The 17,672-nt window shown below is 45.1% G+C and overlaps 1 protein-coding gene across 3 annotated transcripts in view; it reads right to left on the reverse strand.

Annotated features, from left to right (window-relative positions):
* Positions 1–17,672, reverse strand: part of MYLK (myosin light chain kinase) — a 1,073,187-nt gene that overhangs the window by 714,041 nt on the left and 341,474 nt on the right. For all 3 annotated transcript variants that reach the window (XM_063934067.1, XM_063934064.1, XM_063934063.1), the window contains 2 exons: positions 7,728–7,746; positions 201–1,699 (listed from right to left, as the gene is read on the reverse strand). In XM_063934067.1, the coding sequence (XP_063790137.1) occupies positions 201–1,699; positions 7,728–7,746 (1,518 nt within the window). The remainder of the gene's footprint in view (positions 1–200; positions 1,700–7,727; positions 7,747–17,672) is intronic.

A 17,672-nucleotide genomic window follows, 5' to 3' on the forward strand; every position in this document is an offset into this window, starting at 1 on the left:
TTAATGGCATGGCAGGGGGACCCCACACTGAGTTATCCCCCCTGGCTTGTTCTGCCTGGTGTTGGTTTTAGTGGTGTGTGGGGAGACTACACTCCCCCCCGCCCTCAATGGGGGAGGTGTGTGTATGTGTTTAGCTGACAGTGCCTCCCCTACCACTGACCTCACCGCACATCACTGTAGAAAACCATCTGTATCAATACCTTTACACTGGAATTTGACATCACAGCCTTCAAGTACCTCCTGATTATATGGACTAAGGTCAAAGTTTGGAGCGGTTTTAAAGTCAGAAGTGTGAGCCTCCGGCACCCCCTTTTGGTTATCATCAGAAACAGGAGACAATTTCTGGGTTGCAGGCAACAGATCTGGCTTCTCCTCCTTCCGTCTCCTAACATCACGACTGTACTCGGGGGTTGGATGGGGCTGGATTTTTACAGATTTTAGGGTAATGGTACTGGATGATTTCTGCTGAAACTTCATATCACCAGCCGCTGCAAAAGGCTTGGATGAGACCTCCATAGGATTCTGGTGAAAATGTGACTCTGATATAACATCCTGCTTTTTTTCAGAAGTTGATTTGTAGTTTGGTGAAGATAGGTGGCTTTTAAGAGAGATGTTCCTTATTGACTGACAAGTGTTGGTGGCTTCTTTTGTCTCAACCTGTTTAGGTGTCAAATAATGCGTTTTTTTCAAACTTTCTTTGGTTGCAACATAAGGTATCTTTATGGATGGGTCAAGTGGGGATATATTTTTTCTGTCAATAATTGATGTGAAAGAGGCCTCTTTAAGACATAAATTAGGCAAACTGGACATTAACAAAGGTGTGTCCTTTAAAGAGACATCTGTACATTCATGGGACGTTAACAAAACTCCTGAGTCTTTCTGAGTAAGATCCTGCAACAACTGTCGAGAAATACTGGTCATTTTGGAGTCCAAGACAGCAGTGTGAATAGAAGAGGTTTCTTTCGAAGCCATAGTAACTTTTGGCGTAGAATGGGATCTTATGTTTGACTCTGTATTACTTGTATACCTTGAATTGATGGTGCTCGTTTCATTAGTTGAGGGATTTGTGGCGTCTTTTGTTGACAGGGCTGGCCTTACCTTTGACTCTACACTATATGGGTAGTGTGATGTAACAGAGGCAATCTCTTTTGGAGAAACTTTATTTGTCTCTTTCTTAAAGAGCGTTTTAGCTTTTGAATGTGTTGAAAAAGTGTTGCAAGAAGCAGGATTCGTGTCTTTTGCGGATTGGGTAAGAATTTCCTTAGAAGAGCCTGGAAGATTTGCTTTTGACTCATTAACAGAGGTGTATCGGTTGGCTATGGATGGTGTCTCTTTGTGTGACATTATGGCTGCTGGTTTTCCATAGTTGGTCTTGGAACTTTCAGAGAGATTGCACCTAGAACCACCACTTGTAATATTTGTTGCAGGTGCCAATGTATCTTTCAGACCTGGAGACTCACTCCCAGAGCAAGAAACAAGATAATTGGAAGACACTGATGATGTTTTCTTTGACTGCACTATAGAGTGGTCCTTTGAAGAATCAGAAATTGGTGCACAGTTGCCACTTGCACTCTCTGGAGTCTCAGCTTTATATCTATTGATGACCCTCTGGGTTTTCAAAATTCCGTTTGTAGTAATCTGTGTGGCAACAACAGTTTTGGCTGCTTGAGTCACAAAGCCCCCTACTGATGGAGTGATTCTGAAAATAACAGATGTGGGACTTCAGTCATAAGAGTATGTTACCATGTTACAGAGCAGTAAAGGCTGAAATTATCCATTAACATATAAAGTGTGTAGAGGAATCACATAGTATTACTGCAGAACACAAACAAAAAAATAAAAAATAAACAAAGGTGAAATGTTTGCTACAAGTAATTGTTTAATAGCATGCAATTATTTATAAATTGAAGTTAGTTTTACTGCAAATTATAATAGTGTTTATAGATGTAGTTATACAACATACATTACTGTTAAGATATTTTTACACACTGTATTGAGTAGTAGTGAATCATCTTGTCCTACCCAAATCTTATATAACAAAAGGCTAACGCTCTTCCTCACCTCTACTGGGGGAATTCAAGTGTTTTTCACACTGCCAGCTACTAGGTTACTTGCCATCCCGGGACTCGGGGATCCTGAGAAAGTGCAAGATTTGTACCACACAGTATAAATATGAATCCAGCAGTCCAGTCAGATAGGAAATGAAACAGAGTGTCAATGAATTTAAAAAATGACACAGTATCCAAATGAACTCCTCTGTATAGTAGCAGGAGAGCTTGATTAGTATTTAATAATGTAAAAAACAGCCCTTTATACCCCCAAAGGGAATTAACCTACTGTATTGATGTGTATGTCTAAGCTGTGGCTAGATGTGGGTGAAATATAGTCATTCACTGACTTGATTGGGGAGGCTGCCAATATAGCTATGCATGAGGTAACAGGGAACGGTGTTGTCGGGTCCTGGGGCGCCTGAAAGGAGGACCCCAACAAATTTCTCAGCCTCTTGGGTCAGGACGTTTCCTCAGGGGGGAATTCATTGAGTGACTACCTCACTGCATTGCTATATTGGCGGCCGCCATATTCACGGTAGTGATGGACAGATGTATTAAGCCTGAAGAAGGCATAAAGAAGTGATAAAGCGGTGATAAGCGCAAGGTGATAATGCACCAGCCAATTAGCTCATAACTTTCAATTTATATACTGGAGCTGCGCTATCACCTTGCACTTATCACTGCTTTAAAATCTTCTCCAGGCTTAATACATCTGCCCCTCTATCTCTCACCTGTATCTAGACACAGCTCTGGCTGCCTTCGGCTGCGAGTATTCAGATTCCGAGACAATAGTCTATTAATATACTCTCGGATGGACATACACACCAATACAGCAGGTTTAATCCCCTTTTGTGGTATAAACAGCTGTTTTTCATCATTACATTTAAAGCGCTTTTCTGGAACTGTGAGTACTATTGTTATGAAATACTTATCATGCTCTACTGCTACTATATGGAGAAGTTCATGTGGATACTGTGTCATTGTTTTAAATTCATTGACACTGTTTCAATTCCTATCTGACTATTGGAAAAGCTACTTTGTATACTGTGCGGCACAAATCTTGCACTTTACAGGATCCCCGGAGACACACTGACAAGTTCTTTAGTATTTTAAGACATTTGATTTTACTATTTATTTTTTGTATTATCTGTGATTACTGCTTTCTATACTAGTGTATATGTTTTATATGTATTATCTGATTTATTTGTACTGATTAAATCTGTGAACTATACAATTCATATCACATTTGTATTCTCACCTTTTGGGTTCAGCGACCCATATTGGTAAGGGAGCAGCAATCGAGTTGTATACATATGTTTAGGAAGCACCTGGTTTTCTTGTTTGTGTAGATAAAAATACTGTTTCTGTCCGCAATGTCTGCAGCTTTATTCAATTTACAAGAGTTTTAAAATAATTTACAACCTACACTTGATTTTAACAATCTCTCCAACTAGTACCAACCTATCTCTGTCCTCCCTTTTGCCTCCAAGCTCTTTGAGCGCATTGTGTACCACCGCCTTACTGCATTTCTCTCCCCCAACTCCCTGCTTGACCCATTTTAGTCTGTCTTCCATCCTCTCCACTCTACTAAAACTGCCCTCACGAAGGTCTGCAATGACCTCCATGCTGCCAAATCTAAGGGCCACTACACTCTGCTTATTCTCCTGACTTCTCTACTGCTTTCAACACCGTGTTCCATCCCCACCCCCAATAAATCCTTCACTCCATTGGTCTGCATGATACTGCCCTCTCCTGGCTATCCTCCTACCTCTCTGACCGCTCCTTGTCTGTCTTTTCTCATGACTCCACCTCTTTCGCACTTCCCCTAACTGTAGATGTCCTCCAAGATTCTGTTCGTGGACCTCTCCTTTTCTCTCTCTGTCTATACATCTTTTTTAGGTCAGCTCATTCTCTTTTTCAACTCCTTTCTGACCGTTCATTCTCTGTCTCCTCTCATGACTCCCCCTCCCCCTCCCTTCCACTAACTGTAGGGGTACCCCAAGGTTCTGTCCTTGGTCCTCTTCTCTTCTCTCTCTATACGTCCTCACTCGGTAAACTCATTAGTTCTTTTGGTTTCCAATATCATCTCTATGCTGATGACACCCAAATCTATCTTTCCTCTCCAGACCTCTCCCCTGCTCTCCTCACTCGTATCTCCAACTGTCTCTCTGCTACCTCTTCCTGGATGTCCCAGCGCTTTCTTAAACTTAACATGTCTATGACCGAGCTGATCATCTTCCCTCCCTCCCGCATAACCTTACCTCCTACAATCTCATTATCTATTGATGGCACTACTATCTCCTCTAGCCCCCAAATGCGCTGTCTTGGAGTAATCCTTGACTCCTCCCTCTCCTTCAAACCACACATTCAGAACCTCTCACAAACCTGCCGTTTTCATCTAAAAAATATTTCCAGGATCAGACCCTTTCTGAACCAGGATGCTAGTAAGACTCTTATCCACTCACTGGTCATCTATATACTGGACTACTGTAATCTCCTCCTAACTTGCATTCCTGACAAATACCTCTCTCCACTCCAATCTATCCTCAATGCTGCTGCCCGGCTCATTTTCCTCACCAAACGCACTACGTCCACCTCTCCTCTCTTACTAGACCTTCACTGGCTCCCCTTCCCTTTCAGAATCCATTTCAAGCTTCTCAAACTCGCTTACAAAGCCCTCACCCACTCCTCTCCCATCTACATCTCTGACCTTATCTCCCTTTACACTCCCACCCGTCCTCTTCGCTCTGCTAATGCGCGCCGACTCTCCTACCTACGGATTACTTCCTCCCACTCCTACCTCCAAGATTTTTTACGTGCTGCACCACTTCTCTTGAATTCCCTACCTCTCCCACTCAGACTCTCCACCTCTCTACAAAACTTCAAACGGGCTCTCAAGACCCACTTCTTCACCAAACCCAGCCAAATCTCATCCTATCCCTCTGTTCCACGCTCTCTATGTACCCCATCTGTATCACCCCTGTCTGTATACCCCTCCCCTTTAGAATGTAAGCTCTCACGAGCAGGGCCCTCTTCCCTCGTGTGCTTATCCTTTTTCTTACTTTAATAACCTTCAACTGCACCAAATCCAGCAGTCTTCTGCCACCTGATACTTTTTCCAGTGTCATCTGCTGATGTAACTATGTTTATTTACCCTGTACTTGTCCTATACTGTCATCAACTGTAAGTTGCTGTTTTCCGGTTTGATTATTTGTTTATGTACTCTGTAACTGGGCGCTGCGGAACCCTTGTGGCGCCATATAAATAAAGGATAATAATAATAATAATAATAATAATAATAATAATAACTCCCAAATACTGGAAAACAGACAAAAACTGCTGTTCATACAAATTGGTTAAATTTGTCTGAATGTCTAGTTTTGTCCATTTTCCAGTGTTTGGGAGCAGGTGGTCAATTGTAATTTGCTCACATCCATTACCAGATTTTCATTCTAACCAGCCAGATCTGGCAAATGATCTGCCAGATAATTGTAAAGTGTATGCCCAGCTTTACTTCTTGCTCCGTTTGTAGTGTGAGAGCCGAGCAGACTTCCTGCTAGCATTAGCATACACATTCCCTCTAATGTGGCGAGTGTATGTGTACGTCTGTCATACCGCTTTCAGATTGCAATGCCAGGTCCCACCCGGGAATTTGAAACTGGTCCTTCCCAGGTGAGACCCGGCATTCGACCGTTACAAACTGGCTTCCCGACCCCAGTCAGGTGACCTGGGAATTCGGCAGTGACCCCTTTCACATTGCACAGTGAACCGCGTCGACCCGGCAATATACCGGTTCGGTACCGGATTATTTGTGCGGTGTGAAAGGGGTATCAGTCTATTGGTAAAGACCACACACTGCACAATGCACAGGAAGTCTGGCTAGCAGTTGGGAATTTTGGAAAATTTCAGCATGCCTGACTGACGGATCAGCATTGATTGGCCATGGCAATACACAGTACACTTTTCTAGCATATCAGCTGATATCTAATGGATCTAACAGATAATTGTAGCCAGTATACCCAGCTAAATGCTTGGCATACGCGCTACAATTATCTGGCCGATCCACCCGATATCAGCGGATTGGCCAGATAATTGCAGCGTACAGTATATGCAGGCGATTGATTTATGAAATATTTATTGGTTGGACATGCCGGATCATCCAGCATGTCACTCTGATTCTCTGATTCGATATTTTCAAAGTGTCATGTCAGCCGCATTGGGCATTGTATGCCCCGCTGTGGTCGACCAACGGATATTTCCCCTATTCCTTCACATGGGAATGAACGGGGAAATGTCTCGTCTCCAGATGGAGCACGGATATCATGGACAATACACTGTGTGAGACCTCACAGCGTACGCCTGTGATATCTGCAGTGTCATATAAAATGCCTGTCGGTCTGACAGGCTTTTTTTTTATCTGCCTGTGTATGCCCAGCATTAATCATGTGTGAAAATTTAAGATCACCCTTTGACTTCCTTATCAATACAGAATTTGTTTTGAAGCAGGTGTTGCTAATTAAGCACTTCATTACTGGCCTCTAAGGAAATGTCACCTGTATATTATGGCAGAACATCTTGTAAGGGATCATGCAACAGCTCAATGCTACTAAGCAAAATCACAACTGAATGGATGAAAAAAAAATAATAATAAGGAAATCCCAGGTCTCAACCCCATTGAACTGTTGTGGCGAGGTCTTAATAGTGTGATGTACTGTATAAACTAATGTAGTGTTAAAAATGGGTCAACATTATTGAAATATGATGTAGAAGATTAGTAAAAGTACAGTGTGTGAAAAACAACTACTGTAGTATGAAGTCATAAAGGCAGATCCACAATGTGGGTTGTGCAGCTGGGAACTGTTGTACTGTGAAGCCGCAACAATGCATGGTGGCTGCAGCATTGGCAGGGATCTTAGTCAGCTTACTGCCAGAGGGCTCTAGAGGCAGCAACAAAGGACCTGTTGCCCCAGGATACAGCCACTTGCCCTCTGGAAGCCAATACTGGCCAAGAGGTGAGCTAGATCCCAGAGCAAAGTCTCTGATTTATCAAGCTTTAGATCTTGGAGAGGACTAGATGATTATTAAGGTCCTGATCAGCAGCATGTTTTACCTAGGTGTTGCAGCACCCCCAGTGAGGCTTCTGGCAGTGGCTTCCTATTATAAGCACTATCTGCTAACCAAACACCAGACAGGTAGTTCCAGTGGGAAGCTTTTTTCTCTCCCTGGACTGCCAATCTGGGCCGTGTTTAGTAGATAGGACGCTTCCAATGGGAAGCCACTTATTTGAGTTTCTGTGAGCCCCACCCGGCTTTTAGAGGCTGTAGCTGATGCAGTCCCTAGAAGCAGGCATTTGTGTACATGCTCCAGTTGCAGGCCCTGTCAGCAAGTTGCATTGCACATGTACAATGCACCTGGCAGGTGGAGAAAAGAACAGGTCCACTGCAGCACTCGGGCAGCTTCCCTCACATAAAAGGGTGGGATCCACCACTGGTCCTGATACTTTAAAACACAAATCTGGAAGAAGGTATACATACTTTTTTATACACTCCATAATAAATAAAAATAAAAATAAAATAATAATAATAATAATAATAATAAGCAGGACATCAGTGTTGCAAGAAAGGACAAAAGTACTTTTCTCAAGGAACAGTAAAGTGGCAAACATACAGTACATACCTATCAGTCTTGTCAGATTCTGTAAGGAGAAAACAATATCTATCAAAAATGATACCCTCAGCGAAAACAGAGCACCTCAAATGTACTATATAGCATACTATACACAATTATGTCTATATAAAGAAGTCCAGGAAAAATAACAACATTTCCCTGAAGTGAAGTGAAATATCTAACCTAGTGTCATTATTACCACTGTCTGCCAGTGGTGATAGTTTTGCTGCTAAGAGTACCGCCCAGGCCACAATATTCACAACATATGGTACACTAAGTCTATTTACCAGCTTTGTGCTCACTGTAAGAGGAGTCTTCAGATGATTTTTGCGGATTCATTATTCAGGGAGATTGGCTTTGCAGTAATGAAACGCCCTCATTCAGACTGAAAATACTATTTCTAGTCATAGATGCATTGGGGTATATGTAACAGGGTCCAAGGTGCCGTAGGATTTAGTCCGAGAATGGACGTATTTTTAAAGCGGCAATCATTTAGGTTGGTCTTGTCTTGTCAATGGTTGCCGCTTTAAAAACATGGCTATTCACGTACAAAATCCCGAACCTTCAGGAACTGGGACCCTATTACATTTACATCATTGTATCTATTAGGTGGACGGCACAATTTGGTCTGGAAATCATGGTTTCATTCCATAGCATATATAATTTTCAGTGCATATAAAACAAAGCATCAGCACTGGTAATAAAAGTCCAGGCTGAGGTTGATAATATTCAACCTCACTAAAAATAAAATCCAAAAATTAAGTTATTACAATAACAAAAAATAATCTCTTAGAATACTGAAATGGTCCATTGCGGCTGAAACAGCATAAATCAGGAAAGGAAACTTGCAATGAAGCCAGACATTTTGGGCCAGGGAAACATTATGAAGTAATGGCCAATTGCCTTCTCTGCCATGTCATATGACCAGCCCAGAGTCTTCAGAGTAGGGATTAGCTCCCAAACTTTATGAAAGTATTACTCATTTTTCACTTTCAAAGTAATTCATAGAAGCATTTTAGTTAATAATCAAGATACGTCTGTAGATTAGGTTTACCAGACAGAAACCACTATAAAGCAGGGAGTGCTTCTTTGGTGGTTTACCATTTGTTCCAGAAATAAAACAAAAATGTTATTTGTACTGTAATGAGCAGACTAAATGATTTACAAAAGGCAGTTCCAGCCATACAGACAAGTAATGAGTGATTAAAATATTATACAGGAAGAAAATTACTGTTCTCTCTGGTTCCACAAACAAACCAATATGTCCAGGGAGACATCATGCAGCAAAGTCTACAGGAGAAAACTGAACAAGGTCTATGGGCCTAATTCAGCATGAGACGCATCTGCGATGTGTTCGCATGCTGAAGCCCTCATGCAGTGTGCGCATGCGCTTGAGCTGCGACGTCATCTCACTTATGCAAATTCCCCTGCCTGATGGGCAGGCAGAGGCATTTGCGGGGCGGGCGGAGGCATTGAGGCGCCGTTTTGGAGTCGTTGACGCGACATTGGGAGGGGTGTGGTCCAGACAACGAAGGTGTGTCCGGACCATTTGCAGGGCAAGCTCCAGTGGCTCGCATTTTAGCAGGGGGGTGGGTGGGGGGCAGGATCCGGCATGCGGAGCGGCCTTGCCCTGTGCTGGACGACCCCCCCTGCTTGCTAGTGGAATGAGTTGTAGTTTTGCTAATTTTTCGCAAAACTGCAACTCATGCTAAATTAGGCCCTATATAAGAAATACATTCTAAAAAGTGAGAGAAAAGAAACAGTCCCCAATAATATTTTAGTAAACAAAAATGTAATTCAGTGATAAATCTGTAGATGGCATCTGATTCCTTTCATGTGACATAAATTTGGAACAACTCAACTAGACAGGCTAATGGCGACATAGACATACACAAATAACCTACATTTTGTGATTCAACCAGATATCAAAATAGATGATTATTTCTAATATCACAAAGAATTGAAAAATGTATGTGCATATTATAAATAGGACAACAGTTTTGATAAAATCATATTCACATCACACTTTGCATTCAGTTGGCCGAACCCTGCTAGAAATACCAGGTATAGATGGATTGGTGCATCCCAGCTGTCTAGCTCTTTAAAAAAAAATAGGAATTTAATAACTATCGGTAATTCCTTTTCTCGTAGTCCGTAGTGGATACTGGGGAATAGTAGATTACCATGGGGTATAGATCGGGTCAACTGGAGCCTTGCACTTTAAGAAATCAATAGTGTGTGCTGGCTCCTCCCCTCTATGCCCCTCCTAGCAGACTCAGTCTAGGAAACTGTGCCCGAGGAGACGGACATACTTTGACAGAAGGATAAAGCGGTGAGGTAACAAACCAACACACAAACAATAAGATAGCAGGGCTAACCAGTACAGAGGAAAACAACGCTAATGCTAAAAGGATAGCAACACTAATCCAACATTGAACAGGGAAGAAACAGCAAACCCAACCAGAACACTTACAACCAGGTAAGCAGGAAAACGAAGCCCTGAGGCGGGCGCCTAGTATCCACTATGGACTACGAGAAAAAGAATTACTGGTAGGTATTAAATTCCTATTGTCTCTAACGTCCTAGTGGATACTGGAGAATAGTATATTACCATGGGGACGTACCAAAGCTCCCAGAATGGGTGGGAGAGTGCTGAGACCCCTGCAAAACCACCTGACCAAACTGAAGGTCATCTTTGGCCAAGGTGTCGCACCTGTAGAACTTAACAAACGTGTTCACACCAGACCAAGTTGCTGCACGGCACAACTGTAAGGCCGAGATGTCCCGGGCAGCTGCCCAGGAAGAACCCACTGACCTTGTGGAGTGGGCCTGAACCGAACTTGACAGCGGCAGAGCAGCCGAAGTATAGGCTTGTTGGATAGTCAATTTGAGCCAACGAGCAATGGACTGCTTGGAGACAGGACAACCAATTTTCGTAGCATCATAAAGGACGATAAGCGAGTCAGACTTCCTGTGACGAGCAGACCTTTTGATGTAAATCCTCAAATCCCTCACAACGTCCAGGGACTTTGGAGCAACGGAAGTGTCGGATAACGCAGGAACCATAATTGGTTGATTTACATGAAAGGCCGACACCACTTTCAGCAAAAACTGTGGGCGAGTTCTGAGCTCCGCCCTATCCTCATGGAACACCAAGTAAGGGCTCTTACAGGACAAGGCCCCCAATTCCGACACTTGCCAAGCTGAAGCCAAGGCAAATAACATAACAGTCTTCTAAGTTAGGTATTTTAAGTCAACCCTATGTAAGGGTTCAAACCAATCCGATTGGAGAAAGGTCAATACCACATTGAGGTCCGATGGAGCAGTGGGAGGAACAAAGTGTGGCTGAATGTGCAACACACCCTTTAGAAAGGTTTGTACTTCAGGAAGTACCGCCAGTTGTTTCTGGAAAAAGATAGAGAGAGACAGAATCTGGACCTTGATGGAGCCTAACCTTAGACCCTTATCCACTCCTGCTTGCAGGAACAGAAGAAACCAGCCAAAACAAAACTCCACAGGAGAACATTTTCAACCCTCACACCAAGAAACATATTTCTTCAAAATCCAGTGGCAATGTTTGGAGGTAACCACCTTACGTGCCTGATCCATAGTGGAAACCACCTTGGAGGGAAGACCCTTCTTGGCCTAGATCTCCCTCTCAACTTCCAGGCCGTCAAACGTAACTGCTGTAAGTCTGGATAGATGAACGGTCCTTGTTGAAGATCCTTGAGAAGCGGCAGAGGCCAGGGATCCTCCAACAACTGGGTCAGGAGGTCCCCATACCAGGCCCGTCAAGGACAATCTGGAGCAATGAGAATTGCCTGAACGCTTTCCTTTTTGAGTCTTTTGAGAACTCTTGGGATTAGAGGAATTGGAGGAAACATATAAACAAACTGGTAAGTCCAAGGCATCGTCAGAGCGTCTACCGCCATCACCTGTGGGTCCCTCGTTCTGGACCAGTAACGACAGAGCTTTTTGCTGAGGCAAGAAGCCATCAGGTCTATCTGTGGACAACCCCACCGGTGAACAACTTGTCGAAACACCTGAGGGTGTAGGCCCCATTCCCCCGGATGGAGGTCGTGCCTGCTTAGGAAGCCGCTTCCAGTTGTCCACTCCTGGAATGTAAACGGCTGAGATGAACCTTGTGTTGGCTTCCGCCCAGAGGAGTATTCTTGACACTTCTCGCATTGTAGCCCTGCTTCTTGTTCCTCCCTGTCGGTTGATGTATGCTACTGCCGTGGCGTTGTCCGACTGCACCTGGATGGCCCGATTCCGAAGGAGAGATGAGGCCTGTAGTACAGCATTGTAAATTGCCCTGAGTTCCAGAATGTTGACTGGAAGAATAGATTCCTGAAAGTACCACGTCTCCTGGAACTGCGCTCCCTGAGTCACAGCCCCCCAACCCTGTCCATGACTGTGTGTTGAAACTTCGACCCTCCACCAAATGAGGGACCTGTAACCACCAAAGCAGGGATATCCAAGCTTTCAGTGACAGGATTATCTGCTAAAGCATGAACAAGTGAGATCCCGACCATTTGTCCAACAAATCCAGTTGAAACGGTCATGCATGGAACCTGCCGTACTGTATCGCCTTGTAGAAAGCTACCATCTTGCCCAGCAAGCGAATGCACAGATGAATTGAGACCCCGCAAGGTTTCAGCACCGACCGGACCATAGACTGAATAATCAAAGCCTTGTCCATGGGAAGGTAAACCTTCTGGGACACCGTATCCAGGATCATCCCCAGGAACTGAATTCTCTGAGACGGTTCCAAGTGAGATTTCTGGAAATTGAGTATCAATCCGTGATCCGTAAGCAAACGAGTAGTCAAGTCTATACTGTGCAGCAGTTGTTCTCTGGACACTGCCTTTATCAGTAGATTGTCCAGGTACAGAATTATTTGGATACCCCTCATGCGCAGTTGTAGCATCATTTCCGCCATGACCTTTGTGAACACCCTTGGGGCTGTGGAGAGGCAGAAGGGTTAGGACTGAAACTGGAAATGCTGGTCCAGAATAGCGAACCTGAGAAATGCTTGGTGAGTGGGCCAAATTGGGATATGTAGGTATGCGTCCTTTATATCCATGGACACCAGAAACTCCCCCTCCTCCAGATTCGCTAACACTGCTCTTAGAGATTCCATCTTGAATTTGAACACCCGAAGGGATTTGAGGTTCAAGATCGGTCGTACAGAGCCGTCCGGATTCGGAACCACAAAGAGACTTCAGTAAAACCCCTTTGTGTGCAGTTGAGGATGCACTGGAACAGTAACTCCTGTAGAAAGCAGCTTTTGCACTACCTGCTGTAAGGAAACCATTGCTTCCTGTGAAGCTGGTAAGCATGACCTGAAGAATCTGAGAGGAGGGAGTTCCTGGAAATCCAGCAGGTATCCTTGGGATATGAGGTCCCTCACCCAAGGATCCCGGTAGGACTCTGCCCATATGTGGGCGAAATGTTGAAGGCGAGTATTTACCTGAAAGTCGCCTTGCTGCTGGGGCCAACCATGACACGGAGGGCTTGGTGGAAGAGGATCCTATGGCCTGGTCCGCAGGTCCAGTAGCTGCTGGTTTACGGTACTTACCGTGAGATCCTCTAGCAGCATTGGAGGCACCTCTGGCTTTACATCTGAATCTGGCCACCAAAAAGGACTGCAGGGATGGTCCAGGATAGGGCCGCCTGGCAGGTGGCGGGGCAGATGGCAGATATGTAGCTTTTCCTGCAGTTGCCTGAGATATCCACTTGTTCAGTTCTTCCCCAAACAAGGCATCGCCTATAAAAGGAAGGTTCTCAACCCCTTTTTTAGTATCAGCATCTGCTGACCATTGACGTAGCCACAGGGCTCTACAAGCCGATACTGCCATAACAGTGGAAAGGCCGTTAATGATACAAAGTTCCTTAAAGCCTCACTCATAAAGTTTGCAGCATCTTGGATGTGTTGTAGTAATGTAACTATCTCTTCTTGAGGTAATGTGAGCAACCCTTTCAGAATATCATCAGACCATTTTACCATGGCTCTAGAAATCCGGGCACATACTATGGTAGGACGTTGGGCTACACCTGCTGCAGTATAAATTGATTTAAGAGTGGTTTCAATTTTGCGATCAGCTGGGTCTTTAAGGGAAACAGCCCCAGGAACAGGAAAAACAATTTTATGTGACAGTCTGGACACAGAAGTATCCACTGCCAGTGGGGTTTCCCAGACTTTCCTATCCTCTGTAGGGAAAGCATTTAACACCCGTTTAGGGGTAATAAATTATTTGTCAGGATTTATCCATGCTGGCTTAGCCAGGGAATCTAATTCTTTAGAAACCGGTAAGGTTGCAGAGGACTTTGGTTTCACATTAAAAAACAATTCCTCTGTCTGTTCTTCCTCCTTATCAGGGATATTGAGCACCTCTCTAATAGCATAAATGAGGGCCTCAACACCAGGGGACAGAGAATTATCCTCATCCACCTCAGCCTCTTCTTCATCAAACTCTGGTAGTTCAGAATCAGAATCAGATTGTAATAAGTGAGGGAGAGTCTGTTTGTGAGAGAAGAGACCAACGGGAGGCGGGGGGGTGGGGGGGGGGGGCTGGGGGCTGAAGAGCCTGCCTGTGGTCTGCAGCAGCAACCAGAAACATGTCAATAGTTTGTTTCAGAGTTTGTCTTTCTTGTTTAGCCAAAGCTAACTCTGAATAAATGCTGGAAATCATAGTTTTAAATGAGTCCATCCACTCCAGTTCCTGCACATTACTACATTGTGAAGTAATTGAGCATTGGGTACCGATGAGGGACCCCTGTGAGGAGAGTGTAAGCCTAGCCTTACATAAAGTACACACAGACTTATTTGCAGACATGCTGAGCAGAAAAAACACACAGATTAGTATGATAACACAGTGTAGTATTAGAGAGATTTGCACACTTATGCCAGACTACCCTGAATGGAGTGACACAGAGAGGAATGGAACCAGCACACTACACCACAGACCGAGCAGTGCCCCGCTGGGTGTCTTCTATGTGTAATTTTTTCCACAGCGGTATAATCGCTGATTATGCGCTCCGCCCTTCACTATAACCCCCTGGTACCAGTTACAATGGTGATTCAGTAGGTCCTGTGTAGGAGCACTCTCCGCATGCAGCCTGTATCAGCAGTAGCAGCAGGAAATGGCGCCGTTTAGCCTCTGGTCCAGCTCTCCGGGAAGCGCCGCCCCCATAATGGCACATGGTCCCTGTATTTTCTTTATACTGGCTCTCTCTATTGAAAGTGTAAAACAAGAGCCTGCAACCTCTGTTTACCATGTTGCCAGTCTGGGTTCCCAGTGGGCACAGCGGCCTGTAGCCGGGTGATCACCTTCCCTTCATGTCGCCAATTTGCACCGGGGACCCACTAACCGGGTACCCGGTGTAATACTCACCGCACCGCGTCTGTCTTCGGCATCTGTTAAGGGGTGGCAGCATGCTGCCGGCGTGGGATCACACTCTGGGAGTGTGAGAACATCACCTCAGGAGCTGAGTGTCCTGTCAGCTGGGATTACGAACCATTATCTCTGAGAAAGTTGGTTTGGTCACCCCCTTAAGTCCCACGACGCATGCAGACTGGTTGCCAACCAGTGCTGCCTGAAAATATCAAACTAGCAGAAATTTCTGAAGACAACTCTCTTGAGAGCAACAGAATGCACCCGGCTCCTTTGGCACATTTTCTAAACTGAGACTGGTAGGAGGGGCATAGAGGGGAGGAGCCAGCAATCTAACACTATTGATTTCTTAAAGTTCCAGGCTCCAGTGGACCAGATCTATACCCCAGTGTCGGACTGGGGCATGAAGGGCCCACCGGAGAAATGCAGTGGTAGGGGCCCATGCTTAGAAGCTCCTTGATAAATATATATAATAAATACCGCTAGTGCATACATGATAACTGTAGAAAATACACCATAGTTCTGTGCAGTATAATGTAATAATGTATAATTCAAGTGCACAATCTGGGACCTAGGCCCTCATTCCGAGTTGTTCGCTCGTTGCCGATTTTCTCTATATTGCGATTAGTCGCTTACTACGCATGCGCATGGTTCGCAGAGCGCATGCGCTTAGTTATTTTACTCAAAAGTTAGGTATTTTACTCACGGCATTACGAGGATTTTTCTTCGTTCTGGTGATCGGAGTGTGATTGACAGGAAGTGGGTGTTTCTGGGCGGAAACTGGCCGTTTTATGGGTGTGTGTGAAAAAACGCTGCCTTTTCTGGGAAAAATGCGGGAGTGGCTGGAGAAACGGGGGAGTGCCTGGGCGAACGCTGGGTGTGTTTGTGACGTCAAACCAGGAACGAAACTGACTGAACTGATCGCAGTGGCAGAGTAAGTGTCGAGCTACTCAAAAACTGCTAAGAAATTTCTATTCGCAATTTTGCGAATCTTTTGTTCGCAATTCTGCTAAGCTAAGATTCACTCCCAGAGGGCGGCGGCTTAGCGTGTGCAATGCTGCTAAAAGCAGCCAGCGAGCGAACAACTCGGAATGAGGGCCCTAATCCTTAGGAGTGGGCCCCCCATCCACGGGTAGTGGGGCCCACCGGTGGTTTCCCCTGTGCCCCTGTGGGCCAGTCCGACCCTGCTATACCCCATGGTAACATACTATAGCCCAGTATACACTAGGATGTTAGAGAAAACATAAATAATAATAATAATAATAATAATAATCCCACAACTGGGATTTGCTTTGCGCAAATGCTATTTATTGGTTATTATGTATTTTAAGCTTTTACATTTTTCAATATTACTTAGCCACTAGAGGTCACTGTTCTACCACCAAATGCAAACATAATAGCCTATGGGGGTCATTCCGAGTTGATCGTAGCTGTGCTACATTTAGGAACACTGACATGCGGGGGGACGCCCAGCACAGGGCTAGCCTGCCCCGCATGTCAGTCCCTGCCCCATTGCTGAAGTACAAAAGCATCGCACAGCGGCGATGCTTTTGTACTTCAGGAGCAGCTCCCAGCCAGCGCAGCTTTTGCGCTGGCCGGGAGCTACTTTTGCAAAGAACTGCAGCGAGCGTTCAGGTCAGAATGACCCCTAGAGTAGAATAATGTGCGTTATATACTGTAGTACAATATATGCATTGTACTATACAACAAGCAACCCAATACTGAGACTTGTTATGAATCAATAAAAAACACATTTTTAAGTAAGCTATTTTTGATTTTTACATCACAAATATTCTCTATATGGGCTAGGTAATTCATTTCCATCAGTTAAATTGTTAAGCAGTTAACAATCGTGTGAAAGCATAGGCGTGCGCAGGGGGGGTGCCTGGTGCGCACAGGCACCCCCTAATGTCCGGCACCCCGATCTCACATGCCTGATGCAGCGATCGCCGAGCAGGCTGATTACTGTCCCCTCTGCGCTGCACCCTCTCAGGACTGTATTACTGACCGGACGCCTGGGTTAATGAAGGGTGCCACTGCCACCGGCTTTCAAACTCCCGGCTCCACCTCCGTATACAAAAACAGCGTGATGTGACGTGATGACGTCATGCTGCTCACACACCCACCCGTCACACGCCCACCTCTCTCCTTCTAGTCTATGCCAACGCTAGCCACTGATGAGGAGCAGAATGCAGCCAGCGTTCAATACTGGCAGGCAGTCGACAGCAGCATTGACACTTCACTCGTTTTTCCAGCAGCAGCAGTACTAGTCTGCGACTGTCAGTGTCAGTGAGTTACGGCAGCTTGCAGGGGAAAGAGAGGGGGAGCCAGACCAGGCTGAGGAGGAGCACTGTAATTGCAGTGAGTGCCATCAGGGGTGTTTGGTGCACACCCACTGGCATATCTATAATGGGTGCAATGTGTGCGGTGCACACGGGCCACTGGGTCCGGAGGGGGCCCACACCGCACCCATTTCTTCCATACTTACCTTTCCGGCATCCATCGCTGACCGTGTGTGGGCCCCCTCCTCTCCCGTAGCCGTCACCGCTGCTGCTAG

The sequence above is a fragment of the Pseudophryne corroboree genome, chromosome 7 (genome assembly GCF_028390025.1).
Source record: "Pseudophryne corroboree isolate aPseCor3 chromosome 7, aPseCor3.hap2, whole genome shotgun sequence".
Lineage (NCBI taxonomy): Eukaryota > Metazoa > Chordata > Amphibia > Anura > Myobatrachidae > Pseudophryne > Pseudophryne corroboree.